This window comes from Protomyctophum bolini, assembly GCF_963924005.1.
Source record: "Protomyctophum bolini genome assembly, chromosome: 18".
NCBI classification, from domain to species: Eukaryota; Metazoa; Chordata; class Actinopteri; order Myctophiformes; family Myctophidae; genus Protomyctophum; species Protomyctophum bolini.
The window spans coordinates 9647814-9666764 of record NC_137879.1 but is presented as its reverse complement, the minus strand read 5'-3'; the positions used below and the strand labels follow the sequence as shown (position 1 = coordinate 9666764).

General features: G+C 41.2%; 2 protein-coding genes across 4 annotated transcripts; both read left to right on the top strand.

Annotated features, from left to right (window-relative positions):
- Positions 1 to 2308: 2308 nt before the first annotated feature.
- acadsb (acyl-CoA dehydrogenase short/branched chain) lies at positions 2309 to 10481 on the top strand. Of its 3 annotated transcripts, XR_013965747.1 has the most exons (12): positions 3052 to 3127; positions 3946 to 4111; positions 4801 to 4901; positions 5228 to 5434; positions 5961 to 6131; positions 6894 to 7019; positions 7102 to 7194; positions 7317 to 7406; positions 7496 to 7633; positions 7737 to 7836; positions 8385 to 9120; positions 9402 to 10481. XR_013965747.1 is itself a non-coding variant. In XM_080788901.1 (11 exons), exons 2-11 carry the CDS (start codon positions 4054 to 4056, stop codon positions 8459 to 8461), a joined length of 1161 nt encoding a protein of 386 aa, XP_080645027.1. In that variant the 5' UTR covers positions 2309 to 2413; positions 3946 to 4053; the 3' UTR covers positions 8462 to 10481. The 3 variants fall into 3 exon arrangements, 2 of the variants coding, with proteins under 2 accessions (XP_080645027.1, XP_080645026.1); XM_080788901.1 differs by lacking the exon at positions 3052 to 3127 and adding an exon at positions 2309 to 2413 and having other exon boundaries at positions 8385 to 10481; XM_080788900.1 differs by having other exon boundaries at positions 8385 to 10481.
- Positions 10482 to 14577: 4096 nt separating this feature from the next.
- Positions 14578 to 15946, top strand: hmx3b (H6 family homeobox 3b; the record flags this gene model as incomplete). The annotated part of the gene is made up of 2 exons (XM_080788760.1): positions 14578 to 14869; positions 15240 to 15946. 2 exons carry the CDS (start codon positions 14578 to 14580, stop codon positions 15944 to 15946), a joined length of 999 nt encoding a protein of 332 aa, XP_080644886.1.
- Between the last annotated feature and the right edge of the window lie 3005 nt (positions 15947 to 18951).

Sequence of the window (18951 nt, the reverse complement as noted above, 5' to 3'; positions counted from 1 at the left end):
ACAAATCGAAATCAGGGCATTTGACCAGTCGTTTCCAAACCTGGTTTAAAGTCAGTGCATGGTTTAAGTCAGTGGTTCCCAAACCTTTTCATGTAAAGGACCCCCAAATTCACACTGATGAACCCGCGGACACCCATTTGAAAAATATATAAGAGAAGATTTTGACGGCTCTAGCAGTGATTCTCAACCCCTATGCATGTCAAACCCCCAGTTTGACATGCATAATAGTCTACAGACCCCCATTTAATGTCAATTCTATCCCTGGGACCTACAATTTATATTGAAAAATCAATGTTAATGTAACTCCATTGTATGGTTCCATTTGTAAACTCTCAGAGTTACAGACCCATAAGGGTCTATTTGGTTACAAACTATCATTTAGCTGGGTACCCCCTGAAACTCCCTCAAGGAAACTGAAAGTTTCCTTTTTACTTAGTACTGTATACAAACAGTGTACTGTACCAAGGCAGAAACTTCTCAACCCTCTTGCACTAAATTAACCATAGTTCTACATAGTACTACATCTCACATATCCAGTTACGCTTCCGAGAGCAAGGCAGGTCGTTCCAGGCTCCGTCAATGAGCTCCACGCAGTCTTCTTTGCCGCTATCGTTAGGCTCCCCTGTCTTCCAGAAACCCTCACCCTGCAGGGTGGTCCCGTCCGCCCAGCGCCACGTCCCCTCAGATACCCGGTCAGACAAGCCAATCCAGGCCCTCTGGCCCATCTGATTGGTTCTGAGAAAATCATTTTCCTCTCTGCTGGTTATGCTCACCAGGTGAGCTCCTTGACTCTGACAGTGTCGTCTGCTGTCCTCCCAGCTTTTCATTCTGTTGACTTCCGTCTCGGCGCTGATGAAGTACCATTTGTGGCCGAACAACGTCCAGCCATTGTGGTTGACTAGAAAGTGTAATTGTTTGTTTAATTTGTGGTTCCTTAATTGATACAAAATACAAATGAGTTAAAACTTAAACCTTGTATGACTGTGTAGAGATAGCATTCTCTTACCTGGGGCTTTAAGACGTAACTTGTCAAACAACTCTTTCTCTGCAGTCAGGTTTGCATACATGCTATTGAACTGTTCCGTCAGGTTGTTATAACTGATTTGTAACTTGTTGTTTTGGGTTTTCAAACCTTGTATTTCCGAATCCAGTCTGCTGTCTGGAATAGGGAAATATCAATGTGTTACACATTTTGTTACGTAAGTTTTGGTATAAGTATAGAAACAATTAGTATTTATTGTGTTGCACAATACTCACAGTGCACTTGTAGACCTGTGATGACAGCCAACAGGAGAAAGCATAGGACCCCCAGACACACTGCAGCAGTTCTGGACCTCTGAGCACAACCTGAATCACATTATCAATAGGACACTGTCACATATGTCTCTATTTCAACTAGAAAATGGTCTGATGTGAAAATGTCAATGTATTAATCACCAAGAATGAAATAAGAGAAAACAGGAGGTGTTGCTTGGAGGTCAAAGAGTGTTCTTAAACCAGTCCGGGCTGTCCGGACCCGACAAGGCTTTATTATTGTATGCATCAACAAAGTATGGAAATCATTATGCATATTGGTTCAGTTCATAGTGTATTTTATCCTGAGCTTACACATAAGCTTAGATAGAGGCTGAAACCTGATTTCCCTTGAATTCCCCCACTAGTTTTCTCTTCTCTTCTCTTCTCTTCTCTTCTCTTCTCTTCTCTTCTCTTCTCTTCTCTTCTCTTCTCTTCTCTTCTCTTCTCTTCTCTTCTCTTCTCTTCTCTTCTCTTCTCTTCTCTCCTCTCCTCTCCTCTCCTCTCCTCTCCTCTCCTCTCCTCTCCTCTCCTCTCCTCTCATCCAATTTTAACACATGTAGAAGAGCAAGGTGGTAATTTGTAATATGTGTTTTAATTGGTGTCCAGTTTTACCTACCTGAAAAATCATGTTCAACTTTGAACCTCGTTGTTTCAAGTTTAATATCTTCCATGTTGGCATATACCATGTCGTCTTCATTGTTAGATTTCATAATTTGATATAGGTCTATTTCATCTGCCATGTTTCTATGTGGATAAAAAAAACTAAAAACTAAAAAAACACTGCAAAACTCTCCGTTTTTGTTCACACAGGTTGACTGTATATCCCCTGGCCTACACTTACTTTGCTTCTAATTGAGTGTGAAGTACTGTCAATCACTTCAGGAAGTGTCATTTCTTGTCACAAGATAGTCACAAGTGAAAAGATTTCTCAATCTCATTTATCTGTTGAGGAACTACCGTACGCAATGGAAAACATAACTATGCTGTGCTATTTTAACCTTTCTAATCTTGACTCCAGCAGACTTTAGAGGAGACCACGTGAGAACTTCTTTCGGGTTCAGTCAGAGGTTCTCAGCTGATTTCTTCTGACAGCATGAGCATCAGTACATTCTAGCAGGTAATCGGTCTGCTCTGATTCACAACTACACGTCTTCTGTTCCAGTCTTTCATCAGTGCTTTGCACCTCGTCCCCATGTTTATCATGTTGTCTACAGTACAGGCTATACATCTACTGTGTAAATCTAAATGTGTAAATATGTAGATAATGTGCTTGCTTCCTTTGATTGAATGAGGTATTTCCCCCTTATTATTTTTCTTATTATTATTATTATTATTTCTCTATGGAAATAACAAAACTTTAATTTCACCCACCTTTTTATTTCTGTAAACCTGTGATGTGTGACAATAAAGCTGATTCACAGTCTATTGTGATGACGTTGCCCACCAAAGGTCACAGCTAGACTCATCACTATAAGGCCTTCTTCTTGCTTCTTGTTTAGTCATCTTGAGAGGGCAGGCACGAATGCCTGCACATAGCTGGTTTAACATATCAACCTGTGTGAAGGTGCTACAAGGCCATGCAAGGTGCAGCATTACCATTACATGTATCTAGGCGAGCGTGTAATTTTTTACCATACATCATTTTCTGTGGAGACAATCACAATACTGTACGTATTCGATAGGTCACTATTTGTGATGCAACACCATTTTCTTTCCTACCATCTTGTTGCACCCCGGTTCCTTATAAACGGTGCACACACCGTCGTTGCCGAGGACCCGTATGTAAACATTAGGAATCATGGCTGCCCCGTTGGCCAGGGTTTTCTCGAAGGTGAGATGGAAAATATAACCGTGACGCAGTATGATAGTTGGACAGTTTTTTTTTTAATGTGTACTAGTCAATTGAGCTATATCATTGCTTTGTCCCTGCAATCATATGAGTCACAACGCCTTCACTCACTGTGTAACACTATTACGCAACCTGTTTGACATTACGAATGCATGAGGCTTAGATCAAAAATGTCTTCTTTTTTTTACTGACCATTCGATGAGGAATTAAGACATTATTAAATGTATTATTGTTCTGTAAAATGTCATCCATTTGTGTTATGAAAGACTTTGAAAGGTTTTCTTTTTAGAAGATTTCATATCATATGTAAGGGCAGGCTAGAGTAAAAATAGCTCTGGTCCATAGCCAATTATTCTGAATCATAGAAGCATTGGCTATGGACCAGCTAGAGTAAAAAGATAATTTTCTGTATGTTTGAAATGTTTGAAAAGATAGATCTATCTATAAGCACAAAACAGATTTAAATTTGTAAAAATTGTAAAGTTGTTGCATTTATTAATGCAACAACGATGGCTTCTATTATTTATAGCAGGCTAACTTTCCAGGAATAGCAAGCCTGCTGTTTTTATTTGCTTGGAATTCTCCACCGATGATGCCAGTGGTGGTAGGTTTATGAACCGTCCACAGCGCTCCTCTGACACATAGACAGAGTAGATAGATACATACAATATAGTACCATATTATAACGAGCATTAGTGTGAGTAAAAGCGTGGTCGACTCAAATAGTAGTTGAGCTCAAACTGTGTTCACCGAGTCCAGTGATACTTCAAAACTAATAACTGTCATTAATATAATTTTAGGTTGGTAGACAGATCCCTCGACCATGGGGTTCATCATGCCAGGCTGGCCTACGGAGCAGGTCTTCAGCATCTGCCCCAGATGAGTCATCAGATCCAGCTGCTGCTGGGATGGCCTTCCCTCCGCTGCAGACCTATTCTGAGGAGGAAGCCATGATGAGAGATGCAGGTGAGATATATAGTGATATGATGTAGTGGCTCAGGGGTAGAGCGGCCGCTTGGGAACTGGAAGGGTTCCAGTTCGATCCTGCCCCCAGAGTTGGTGTCGAAGTGTCCTTGAGCAAGACGCTGAACCCCTAATTGCTCTGTGTGTGTGTGTGTGTGTGTGTGTGTGTGTGTGTGTGTGTGTGTGTGTGTGTGTGTGTGTGTGTGTGTGTGTGTGTGTGTGTGTGCGGTGTGTGTGTGTGGGGCACAATATTTATATGTACTCAGGAGGTTCTTGTGTAGTTTGATCCCTGGCTCGTATCTAGAGCAAGACATTGCTCTAATACTTAAAACACTTAACCTGCTCCCAATGAGCAATTGCATGGGTTCCTCTGCCATTGTGTGAATGAAAGAATGGGTGAATTAATCATATGTAAGCATATTCCAAAGTGCTTTGGATGAAGTCGCTATAGAAATGATAACAGGAAATGACAAACAGGAAATGACAAACAGGAGAAGTATTGATCAGGTGCTGCTGACCTTGGTAAATAAGCCTAAAAGTGAAGAAAAGGCTGTACACTCATAGTCACGAATCAATGCAGGATTATTTATTGATACCAACATTTCGACCTGGAAAGGTCTTCTTGTATGTATTCTAGTTCTGAAGATACATCAATTAAACTTGAAATAGCCTATCTTTCTTTTTTTTTACAGTGAAGAAGTATGCTCAAGAGCGCATTGCCCCTTTTGTGTCAAGGATGGACGAGGCGTCACATATGGATGATGAAGTGATCAAATCCCTTTTTGAACATGGCGTATGTGATTTTTTTTTCTGCATTTGTGAATTTACTGAATTAACATTTGTGCTGAAAACAGAAATATTTCTAAAACACCAGTCTGATTGTTTTGTTTCTAGTATCAGCAATGCTCTTTTATATTCTGTTTAATGGTCAAGAGGTGCACGCACATCCACACATTTCTGGATCCAAAAAATTTCTAAGAAACGAGAGGAGATCCACACACCGTTTTAAAAGCTCCCAAAATACTTTATTAACAACCGAGCGGACTAAAAATACAACGTTTCGGCCTCACCGGCCTTTGTCAGGTATACTCATACTATATTCTGTATAAATCTTCGCAGCTAATGGGCATTGAGATTGACCAGGACTATGGTGGCACTGGCTCTACATTCTTTTCGTCCATCCTGGTCATTGAGGAACTGGCAAAGGTGGACCCCTCTGTGGCTGTTCTTTGTGACATCCAGAACACTCTGATCAACACGCTGGTGACCAACCAAGGGACCCCAGCACAGAAAGAAGAGTACCTCAACCGTCTGTCCACTGACACTGTGAGTCAATTCATGTGATGCCTTTCACTGGCCTGACATTTCTTTGACTAATAGACTAAAACCAGTAAATATGTTTACTTTAGGAAACTGGAGAAGATATTAAGCTTGGCTATAAAGTATAAACTATATAAAATGCATTGCAATGTGATTGCTTTGTCAGGGATTGATAAAAAAAATTCAACTGTGCAAGTGTGCATAAGGAAAACTAGCAGAAAAGGTCTCGCTAGCTGCATGAAAAATTAAGGAAAACTCCTTAGACTGAGACCGCACTGACAAAGGTCCCACGACCAAAACGTTTGCTAATTCTAACTCACTATGAGCACAGAGCACTTTATCATGAGCATATAAAACATTATATTAATATTTTCTTAAGTCTCAGTCTAAGGAGTTATCTTTAATTGTTCATGCAGCAAGCAAGTATTTTTCTTCCAGTTTTCCTTATTGTTTTTGAGACCAGTTAAGAAAGGCGCAACAGTTTCCCCTGTGCTAAACTGTGCATAATGCATATCGTTTTCATGTCCCACAGGTGGGTAGCTTCTGCCTGTCAGAGGCAGAGTCAGGGAGCGATGCCTTTGCTTTGAAAACACGTGCAGAAAAGCACCAGGACTATTACATCATCAATGGATCTAAGATGTGGATCAGTAATGCAGAACATGCTGGTATTTTCCTTGTGATGGCCAATGTAGACCCCTCTGCAGTGAGTTAAATTATCTCACCATCCATACCCTTATGTTCTACTGCTGTACAAAGCCTTACAGGTCTAGAAATGATGTACAAATGTGCAGTATTTAGATAGCAATACACAATGATGGAGAACGCAAAGTGCCTGCCCACCACCGTGAAGACTAGGGTTTAATTCCTTTGTGCCACATCAAACACAGTTGGCTCTTGTCTGCGGATGGAAAGCTAGCAGGGGAGGGCATTCTTTGTCACAGCACTAGCAGCACCTAGCATCGAAAACAGGCAGTACTACAGGCCAAGACTAAAACAATTCTTACGGGTAGTCGGGTACAGGCTTTAGTTTCGACATACTATTGGTCCGACAGCGACAACCTACCTCAAACCCTAACCTAAACCGCAAGCACGGAGCAGCGCATATTCGCCAACCTTAACACATATTCGCCAACCTTAATCCGGTCGCCAACGTTAACGCATGTTCGCCAACGTTAACGCATGTTCGCCAACCTTATCCAATAATTAATAATAATTAATCCAATCGTTTTCTGTCAGTCCTATAGTATGTCGGATAAGAGTGAGCACTCCATTATTACTTGGCTCATGTAATGTACGTAGTAATGCACAAGAAATATCAGCGTTTTAGAGGGCAATGTCTACAATCGAAACATTTTGAGCTGATCACCATGATTATTACACCTTTTTGGCTATGCTATGAAATTCCAACCACAAATGTCTGGTCCTACTTCTATGATAATGACATACAGACCTTTCTGTTTGACAGGGATACAGAGGAATCACCTGTTTCATTATAGATAGAGAAACAGAGGGCCTTGAGATCGGCAAGAAGGAGAACAAGTTGGGTCTGCGTGCCTCTTCCACCTGCCCTCTCAACTTGGACAATGTCAAGGTGAAGTCAAATACATCCATTGTCCACTGTGAGGGAATGGCATGATGTTCTTATTGCTAACTTGTTCTCTGTTCTGTTGTAGGTCCCTGAGAAGAACATCTTGGGCAAGATTGGCCAAGGATATAAGTATGCCATCGGAATGTTGAATGAAGGAAGGATTGGAATTGCGGCTCAGGTAAACCCCTTAAACAATGAATCCCCAGACTCCTCTCTTTTCACATTTGCCAAATAAAACTAGTAATTGATTGTGATGTGATGTGAATGTAGCTCCACTAACATTCTGTCAAATTGTCACAGATGCTGGGCTTGGCACAAGGCTGTTTTGACAACACGATTCCTTACACCAGACAAAGGAAGCAGTTTGGCCAGCGAATCTTCGACTTTCAGGTACAGCTTCAATCAGAATTCGCAAGAGTTTTTGCTAATCTCTTTCAGCACAACTTAATTTTGTAATTTGAGTTTTCTTTTTGTTTCAGGGCATGCAGCACCAGATAGCCCATGTGGCGACCCAGATTGAAGCCGCTAGATTGTTGACCTACAATGCTGCACGTCTAAAGGAGGCCGGGAGACCTTTCATCAAGGAGGCCTGCATGGCTAAATACTTTTCTGCAGAGGTGAGCTGGTGCAGTTCACTACAAAGGTGACTTCATCAGGGTTTGCCGGTATATTGTAATGTGTGTGTATACTGACAATATCTACTGTTACTGTTTTCTTTAGGTTGCAACTCTAACCACATCAAAATGCATAGAGTGGATGGGTGGGGTGGGCTTCACCAAAGACTACCCTATAGAGAAATTCTACAGAGACTGTAAAATCGGTGAGTGGCTCATTATGTCTGTCTGTCTGTTATATTAAGGGTGGCTTACCTGACCGTAGCTAAAGCTTAAGTATTAGACCTTGCAACATGAACAGTGCATATTTCATGTGGGGAGGAGGAAGGTCAAACTACAATTGTTAGCGTGGAGCAGAGAGAAGGGGCGATAACAGTGGCGGTGTTACCCACGAGGCCAAGTAATCTGATCCGTCAGGAATTCCCTTGTCTGACCTTGAAGTGCTAAAAGGGAGAGAGGGAGGGAGGGAGAGTCATTTACCACCACAGTCCCAAAGTAGCACTACAGACAGAATGACACTTTTCCTTTCGTCAATTCCACTTTCACTCTTCATTCTTCCTGCTGCCTTACTGGCAGATTGACTTACATAATAAGATAGTTGTGCCCCTTTGTCCCCCATATTGAAAGTGACATATCCATGTATTTCCCAGTGGAATTTGAAAATGCCATTGGAATCTGTCTTTTATCATACCAGGGATAAGGGACCAGTGTTCCCAATGCTTATTTTTGTTTCCATGTTTTTTGCTCTTTTCAGGCACCATTTATGAAGGCACAACAAATGTCCAATTATCCACCATAGCCAAGTTCATTGATAAGGAGTATGACTACTGAACTCTGCTAAGGCTGGATCCTCATCATGGGTTTGCACTCTTCTCCGCGTGACACTCCGTTTATTTTACCTGGGGACTTTAGTGGGGTGTATTGTGTGACATGCATTGCTGTAGACGTCCTTTCTTTGGTGAATGACTGTCGTACAACAAGATTTTGGCCTCTAGTTTGAGGGCGTTAACCACTTTTAACCTGGTATCCCTATGGGAAGAGGGACGTAATGTTGGTAATTGTTTGACGATTATATATGGCTGTTATTTGTCAAACTTGTCAAATTAATATATAATATATAATAATATGGAATATTGCTGTCCGCAGTTTAGAAAGGATTACTTTGGAGTCTCTGCAGGTTCCACCGCATTGAAACTCTGAGAAGACTGGGTTGTTATCGGCTGAGCGTGCCAGTTTACCACCTTCAAGCTAGAGGCCTTAGATTCTGGTAACGGCTGCCCATCCAGAAGGGCATATTTTCAACTGAAAAAAGTGACAAGAACGGATCATTTTTGTTGTCTGACACGGTTGCTGGACAAAGTATGAATGAGCAGTTCTTATGCACTACATTTATCAGCTAATGAGCTGTATACTGTATATGCCGTTTACTGGGTACGCGGCTCACGAAGATTCACAGTAAGAAAGAAATAGCCAGCACTCAAGTCCTTCTGGTACTGTGACCGAGACCTAAATAGGCCGTGTCTGGTCGGTGGGTAATGCCGAGGAGATAGAGACAGAAATCTATCACCTTGAGCGCAAGTGTCGAACCGGCGGTCAGCAGCAAGATCTTGATATAGTATCCGAGGTCTGCTACGTGATCTGGGTTCTTCTTGGCTTCATTCCGTCTGTAACTTGCGTAGGCATTGATATTTATGGTGTTGGGATGTCAGGGGTGATGTCACCCTGACGTCCCGGTTGTGATGTCAGAGAGGACTCCGTTCCTTCGTAACAGGTACTTTTAATTCATATGCACACGGACAGACACAGCTAACATGGACACGTTTCGACGTCAAGCCTTCTGTGTCTATCGATGTGCAATTTAATTGAAAGTACCGAAGGTCTAAATTTCTCTTTCACCATCAGCCAACTTCGTGTTGACTTTCTCCAATTCTCATTGCCTCGACGCCAATGTTGGTCCACTGACATTCAAGTAATTTCCTTCAACTGCATCAAGACTGGTTTGTAATTCATGAATGATCTTTGTCTTTCATTCGAACCCTCAATCTCTCCATCGTCTCTGTGAGATGTCTGTAGTCATTCTCATAAACAATCTCTTTAGGATGGTTGATATATGTATGAGAAGGTCCTCTGGTTTGCAATCCAGATCAGACGCAGGAGTGACACTCTGCCGATGGTTATAGAGGCTTCTCCATCTGTCTGTGCACATACAGTATGAATTATAAGGTACCAGAAGGACTTCGGAGTGCTGCTGGCTATTTCTTTCTTACTGGAAATCTATTTTCTCCCTCACACACGTCACTATTTTCATAGGTCCATGGTCCATGAATATCACATTCAAAGTATGTCAGTTATTGACCTATGCTAACTGTGCTGCCCTTTAAAGCTACCAGGCGATAAGTTTTATGTCCATAGAAAGTTATTTTTCGTTCAATTAGTCCCGTGTAGTAGCCTTAATGCTTATTTTGCGAGGAATAACGAAAGAAGAACTCCAATGTTACTGTTTTGTTTTTTTGTGTATTTCGACATGAGATTGGTGTTTTGAGATGTACTGTATTGATTCTGATTTTAGCTAAATGTGTCGGTGCCTTTGCAGTGTCTTAACATAGTTATGTTTTTTGCTATGAATTCCTCAAGACTCTTTATCAGCTGATACTAATCTAAATGTGTGTATTTTTCCTTTGTAACACTGTTTGCATTTCATGTTTTCTGTGAACAGTATATTTTGTCATTATAGCTGTCAAGAAAACGTTTCATGTCATTCATTGAGACATTTTTGCATTGGGATTAAAATCTTTAGAATTGCCTAAAGAGAACCTTGGAAATAATAATAATAAATGCCAGATATAATGTATCCATGCAGTATTTTCTTCCTTTTGCAATAAGTCACCTATAGAATGACAACTCCTGTTTTTTATGTTCCACCACTAGGTGGCAGCATGCTCTTGATGGACAGCCCAGGAGGTGAAGGTTATGACAGCTCCTGTTTTAAAGGGTAGTAAATTACCACATCTTCTAATAGCCTGTCACTGCTAATGTTATTTTATATCAGTTTAATTATGCCTGCCTCTAATATGGGAGGGACCTGCCTTAAATAATTCATTATCCAAGTGGCAATTTGTCAGTGAGATGAGGTTAATTAGATTTCCATCGCCTGTATATGTGTTGTCTATCCAAAACCATGTCTATTGTTCTGTGCCAGACATTGACAGTGACTAACTGCTCAGGGCCTGTATCAGCTGTCACTCCTGTTAAAAAGATGTATTGTAAGGGTACCTGTTCAACAACTAGAAAGTCATTAATCACTGACAATACTTTATAACAAAACAATGGGAACGGAGAAGAAAGTAGCTGGGATGGCAAACAGACTGACAGTGGGATGAACGAACAGGTTACACATAATGCCAATGGTGATGTGGCACAATCTAACCCATGATTCTGTACACATGTGCCCGACACGTGTATCACGTGTGACAATATTTAGTTTAACGACTTTAACCATAGCATGTTGGTCTTTTACTTTAATTGAACCTTGGCTTGAACCATCAACCTTGAGTTTATAAATTATAGTAAATTGTTACTTTTTCCAGAATTTCAAAAATGTTTTACTATAATGGTATATGGCTATATGCCATAGGGACGCCAGGTTGAAAGTGGTTACAAAAAGGAAAATGCTTCTCTCCCACTCCAGACCACTCCGGGTCACGCTACCACCTGAGAGGAGTAGATCTGCAGAACCAAAATGTAATATGATGGGTTCTATCTCAGTATAGCGTCTGTCTCCTATAAGTTATATCAAACTGAGAACGGTCTGTGAGGTATAGCTTCTCTGAGTGAAGTCAGCCTTGTGATGAATTACAGTCTCATCAGCACCCTCCAGCTATATAGTGTATACCTACTGGGTTTTAGGTTAAGATATCAGTAGTTAAGATGTATAGGCCTCAGGTAATACACCGTAAACACGATAACAACTTTTAGATCTCATTATGCCACGGCCACATGTATATACTCATGATCCCAACGATATAACATATATTGACTTATGTGAACCATGTTACACCAAACAGAAAGGCTATGCAAATTTCCCCCCGCCTGAGTCACTGACCTTGCCCTTTTGCTGTTCCACTTTGCATTTTCTTTTTTGTCTAATGAACGTCATTTCTGCCTTTGGTGGAAGTGCTATTATCTGGATTACACTTTACATCAGCAAACACAGCTCAACCAGCCCCCTTCACCGCCCCCATCTTTAACACGGCTATGAGACCTCTAATTACGCAGGGATTCAAGTAGCTTTTGCACAAAACAGTGTCGTCCTTGAGATTGGAGCGAGCTCAAAGGACAGATTGCCTCCGTGTTTAGTTTGAGCAAATCCAATTTATTTGATTAGCTGTATGCATATGTCTGGACGTCTAATTAAATAACTGCGGGTTCCTTCCCTCCCTCTCTCTGTCTCTTTCTCTAAACAGATGGCAATTAGACTTTGAGCACTGTTTGGTGCTTTTGCTTTATATACGTTCATTTTGACCAAAGTCAAACCTATAAAATATGTCTTGGAATTAAATATGACATGTTCATACATATACCCCAGAGAGAAACGTCACGTGGAGTGAAAAATAAGGTCGGGGGTGCCTCTTTATCACTGACCCATGATGATGACAGACGCTAATGTGACTGTATTGATGACTGTCAGCCAGACATCCGTCATTGCTCACTCAACAAACACTGTGCGTATATGGGACAATCCACAAATAATCCAGTGTATAGGCCACTTTTTCATGTCAAGGACCCCCAAATTGACACTAATTAGCCCGCCCCGTGGACCCCCCACTTTAAAAGATATGCCAAGGACCCCGATAATAGAAGATTTTTATGGCTCTACTCTAGCAGTGATTCTCAACCCGTTTAATTTCAAGTGTACAAAATACAAATGTACATTTGTACACAGAGTTACAGACCAATAAGGGTCCATTTGGCTACAAACTTTGATTTAGCTGGGGACCCCCCTGGAACTCCCTCAAGGACCCCTGGGCGTCCACGGACCCCACTTTGGGAACCACTGGTATAGGCTATACCTCTAATATCATAGAATATATGACACCTGACATGTAACCATATTGGCATCCTAGATTATACTTCTTCTCATTTAATCAAATCTGAGCATTAATTCTGAGATATACTCCGCTAAAGATCGTGGCCATTATGGGATCAGTTGACCGTTTTTCAACTGTTTTTGTTTTCTCTCGTTCATTTCAAGATGAATGCCGTTTCAGGCCATAGGTGGCTGCCGTAAGAGGCCTGCCGTAAACGGACGTTGTAAAACATATATTTACGACAATGGCAGACAAGTGATTAAGGTTTGTAAAACGTATACCGGTAGATAGATAGGTTATGGCACAAAATGTGTTAAGTAAAAAAAATGAAAGGAAAAGAAATATCCTTTTGATTTGTTTTATATGCAATTTTGGGTCATGGATGGATGGCTGACTTGGAGGTATCTGACCCCACTCCCCCACAGTCGAGGTATATTTAAAAATATGAATTCTATATGAGACAATATTGTTAAAAGAATTTGACAGATATAGGCAAGCAGCAACCTCATTAATGGGATGGGTGGGAAATTCTGGGAATGTTGAATGCCTGTATGTGTGGGTCTTTTGTATGAAGCTGATTTGACGGGCCTTTATCACAAACTCATATTTACGACAATGACAAGCAATCAATTTGATGTCTGCCTGTGGCACTTCCGTAATAATCACATTATAAGGCTATCAACTGAATGAGCGCCAGTCCAGTGCGTGCGAGTGAAATATAGGCTATACAATAGGCATACTAGTGCACACCTTTCTTGAATCAAGTGACCGAGATGGAACTCAAGACAGCTCATTATTTTTTATTCAATCATTTTAATCATTTGTATTCTTTGGTTCTTTACCTGTACCTGTGTGTTGCTGCTCTGACGCCAGAGGAAAGAGGAAATTATTGACATCTATCCTAAAAACGTGACCGATGTGAGGGACCACCCCGATGTAGCCTTCATACGGTAACCTAACCATACTGTGTAAACGATGCGTCGAAAGAAAGTTATAATCAATATAAAAGAAGAAGCTGTTGATAGAATGAGCAAAAGCACATGAACTTGAACCATGGTAGCCTACGTGTGTGTGTGTGTGTGTGTGTGTGTGTGTGTGTGTGTGTGTGTGTGTGTGTGTGTGTGTGTGTGTGTGTGTGTGTGTGTGTGTGTGTGTGTGTGTGTGCGCGCGCGCGCGCTCCAAAGCCTATAGACAGGTGCATGTGTGCAGCTGTGTGCGTAAAACGAGTGCGTGCAATTTGCGTAACGTGCGCCCCTACGCACATCGATGTGCTCTTTAGAATGATCATCTAAATAGAGCATTTAGTCACTTTAATGACAGGTGATTGTAAGCATTCATGGCTAAAACATATTGGGCCGTTTTGCTTCTTTAATCTAATTGGGTGATCGATGGGATGGGCGCGTTGCGTTGCTGAGCCTGAAGCCATCATAACGTGTAAAGGCCTGGGCTGATGGGTGGACTCTTTTCTTTGGAGTCTATTTTCGTCCTGGCTGTCTGTCCCTCCTCCCTTTCTAGTCCGCTCCCTGTTTCATCTCAAATCCCATTTGCCATTGTATCTGCCCAATCGCAGAGACTGGACGCATTTAACTTGGATGACATTTTTATTTCATCATTTACTGTCCAGCGCAAGTTTGGCGCATTGATCATCGCGTTTTCACTCGGCTCACTATCTGGATGCAGCATCACTGGTTTGCTCTTTTTTCCTGCCCTCGGTTGGTTGGTCGGTCGTCTCACAAACGCAGTATAAAGCGCCCGCGATAACTTATCAAGGGAGATCCGAATTGTCTTTGGGGGAAAGGGTTGTAAAAGTTTAATGTTTTCATGGTGATTCATGCTGGACATTAAACTGCTATAACGGTAATGGCAGACTCGACCGAGGCGCAAGAGACCTGTCAGCCTGCGAAAGATTCACCGTTCTCCATAAAGAACCTGCTGAACTTTGACAACAAGCCAACTAAACCTAAAACCTCCTTACTGTCCTCGTCGAGAGGAGTGTTTGAAGGGAGCTTCTTTTCTCGGCTGGGTGAGCTTTCTTTCCCTCGGTTTGAGTTCCCATCCCAGCGAGTTGGACTATCAGCGCAGTATTTGGAACGAGCATCCACCTGGTGGTACCCCTACACGCTGGGCACTTCAGGACAGCTGAGGACTGCAGGTATAGGCTAGGCCTACTTATGTAATGATGATGATAACATAAAAGTTTTATGATATGTGTTTTATGATAAAACACGAATTGTGAGCAATAATAACAATAGAACATTGCTTTAAGTGCATGCGGCATAGCATGCTGCTTTTGTTATCTGTTGATACTTGAAAGTATTTCACTGCATGCACGTGATCATTACCTCGACTAAATTAAATTCTAAAATGTATATTGTGAAATTAGGCTATAGGAGAATGTCCATCGTATTTGATAGGCCTACTACATGTTGTTTGTTTGACATGTCATTTGCTTTGCTCTTGCAATTAAGGATAACCTGTTGATTAAAAATAAAATCTTATTTGCAATTCTGTGTTTCTCGCAGTATCTGTTGAGAAGGCCAGCTTGCGAGACATCATATCGCCGGTCACATCAGAGAGACAATCGCCAGACTTCCCAAAGGGCAACAACCACCACCACCACCACCACCAGGACGAGAAAGAGGACGATGACAGCAAAAGCATCGACGACATCGCTCTGGAGGAGAGCGACGACGCGGAGGAGGGGGGACAGAATAAAGAAGACGCCGGTGGAGACGACTGGAGAAAGATGGACGAAAACTCGTCGGACAATAATAACAATAAGAAAGCCGCGGCGTGTCGGAAAAAGAAAACGCGCACCGTGTTCTCCAGGAGCCAGGTGTTCCAGCTGGAGTCCACGTTCGACATAAAGCGCTACCTGAGCAGCTCGGAGCGCGCCGGCCTGGCGGCCTCGCTGCACCTGACGGAGACGCAGGTGAAGATCTGGTTCCAGAACCGCAGGAACAAGTGGAAGAGGCAGCTGGCCGCCGAGCTGGAGGCGGCCAACCTGAGCCACGCCGCGGCGCAGAGGATAGTGCGCGTTCCCATACTGTACCACGAGAGCCACCACGCTGCGGCGGCTGCGGCGGCCCTGCACGCCGAGAATGGAGGCTCCTCCACGGGCAGTTCGCCAGCCGCCGGCCAGTCCATCTTGTCCTTCCCACACCACCACATGTACTATTCTCACCACCACCCCATTGTAACGTCGGTCCCGCTGCTGAGACCCGTTTAAAAAGACTGACTGACTGACTGACTGACTGCTGTTTGAATAATTCACCATTATATTTGTTTTTTAATTGAGAGGAGAGCGATTTGCATTGTCAAGTTAAATATTAACACGTGTATATTATTATTATTATTATTATTATTATTATTATTATTATTATTATTATTATTTCATTTAAATGGTTAAAACATGCCACTTACATTTTAAAATCGACTTGTTCTAAACAGGGTTTTTTTATAGGCTACTGTCAAATGTATATTTTACACTACAGAGTGTATGTGTTTGCAATTTTAATGTGGGATTTAATATTTTGATATTTTACAATATTGTGCAATAGCTATACTGTTCGCTTCACACATGCAGCAAGAGTTTGTCGACCATGCATTGTCCACTCCTCGCCAACAACATAGTCCTTATTTGCTATAAACAGAAGACAATCGTATTCTTTCAAAATCCCTGAAAAAGGAAAGCCTCTTCACTTCGTTTTTGCTCACGCAATTTTCAAGCCATACAAGCCAAATAACAGCCTGCATTGTTGTGTTTTAATTTGTATATAATGCTATTATTTCATTTGTATTCTAATTGTTAAAGCAAGTCTGTAAATCGTGGTCTGGTCACTCATCAAGAATAAACAACAACAACATAATTCTTGACGGGATAACCTATATGTGAAAAACTGTTATTTTAAAAAAATGCCTGGAGTGAAACTAATTTGTAAAATGTACAAAGACTTGCTATAACTATTTTGGGGTTGAGAATTATCGCTATTTTTGAAATATTGATTAGACATTTTGAGTAGTCATTTTTGGCTCGGATTGCGTTTGGAAAGGAACTCTTTAATAGGTCTAATTGCCGATATTTTTAGGCCTATACTAAATCATGCTGCGAGTTAAGCTATAGATTATAAGCGACTTAATAGCCTAATTGACTCGATTAATGAATTATCGCTATAGTTAAGACTTGGGACTCTTGGGAGTCGTTTTTTTTTTTGAAAGATGATCCCCTACAATTCGTTTGAAGCATTTGGAAGAATAGACTGTGGACCTATAGGCCCATTGTAAGTTGTATCATGTTCTATTTTAAAGTGGTTCCATTTTATACTGTCACTGTCTCAGGGGGAAGGCTGTACAGCATTCCTTGTAATTGTGTATGACTTTTGAAATTAATGAAAAATAAACAACATTACATAAATAACCAACATAATTATGGTTTTGACACAAGTAATACCTATGGCTTACATTATATGGTTTGTATAGATTTATAATAACTTTAAAATTATTAAGAATATAGGCTATAGGCTACAAGTAAAACAGTGAATATGATGGGAAATCTTTAAAAGAAAATTCAGGTTTTCCTGAAAGAAAGACAGACAGACACACACACACACACACACACACACACACACACACACACACACACACACACACACACACACACACACACACTAAATGAGAAACAAATCAATGCATCAAGCAGGTGCACGCATTATAAACAATTCATCAATTAGGGTTAGATTCATTGTTCATATTTTTACAAGAATGGAAAAGGGGTTCATCATTGGGTTCAATCATTGAGCTTCAGTCGAAGACTGCATGCTCAAATGGCAAGTGTTTCAAAGAACGCATACCGGTATTTTATATTGGAAATACTAAATACAGAATGGGTTGAAATCCAATCATGCTTGCATTAGTGCAATAAGGCAGTAGTTTTCAACCAGTGGTCCAGGGACCACCAGTGGTCCTTGAGGAGCTGGTTACAGGTGCATGGCCCCCAGCTAAATGATGGAGAGTTGGTAACCAAATCGACCCTTATAGATCTTGAACTCAAGACAGAGTTAAATTATTGTTAAACATCTGCATTTTAATTTACAAGAAGTCATATTATACATGCACATTGATCAACGTTTGCCTGTTATCTCTCCAAACCAAGGCTAAATATTCTTTATAGTTTTGGGTCTGAATCTCATCAAATGGTGGTCGACGGGTCAAATTCCGAATAAATAATGGGCCTTGATATGAAAATGGTTGAAAACTATTTCAATGCAGGAAAAAATGGTCAGACTGCAGTCAGAAGTTATAACATGCCGTTATGGTTGCAGTGCAAAAAAAAAAAACAAGAAGACATAATAGAAAGACTATAGCCTATATACATCTGAGGTCAGTGGTGCAAAAAACATATAGGGCCTGGTGTATACTTGGAAAAACGTGATGGATAGATGACTTAACCTTCATATAAGTGGGCAGGTGCATGCATAGGATGTAGTCTATAAAGAGAAAAGTATATATAGGCCTGAATTCTTGACCCCTTCAGTGGTCCACCGCTCCAGTCTGACGTGGGGGACATTTAACTGCGGCATATAGGTCCATTATTTATTGGGCTTTGAGCCACAGACCACCATTTGATGAGATTTTGCCTCTCAAACCCAAAACGAAAGAATATCTCGTTGTTGTTGGATACGATTTCGTCTACAATTCCACGCTGTTGGCAAACGTTGATCAAAATAACAATTATTCTATTCTCTATTGTGTAGACTTCCTGTAAATGAACTAAAGTAATGCAGATGTTTAACAATAATTTAACTCTTGGGAGCGTAAAATCATGAAACCAAATGGACCTGGATCCATTTGTTTTCATTTTATGCACTCAAGAGTTAAAGATCAATATGGGTCCATTTGGTTACCAACTCTCCATCATAGTTGCATGGGGAACAGCACCTCAAAGACCATGTGGTCCGTCAGTACATGGTTTGGGTGTCCCCTTCTTCCTAGCTGGAACTTATGGTCACTGCAAATCAAGTTATGCACCTGTGATGATGATACATTTTTAGTCATCACAGCCTAGTAACAGATCTGAACCCAACTGAACTACTGGTATCTAGAGATTTAGACAGCCCATCCTTCCATCCCTCCAGGAGAGCGCCAAAGATGTTTAACACCTATACACACTTAGGGCTCGATTATGCAAGTCATATACCATTGGCCTATAGGCTATGCGGATAGTCTATTATATGA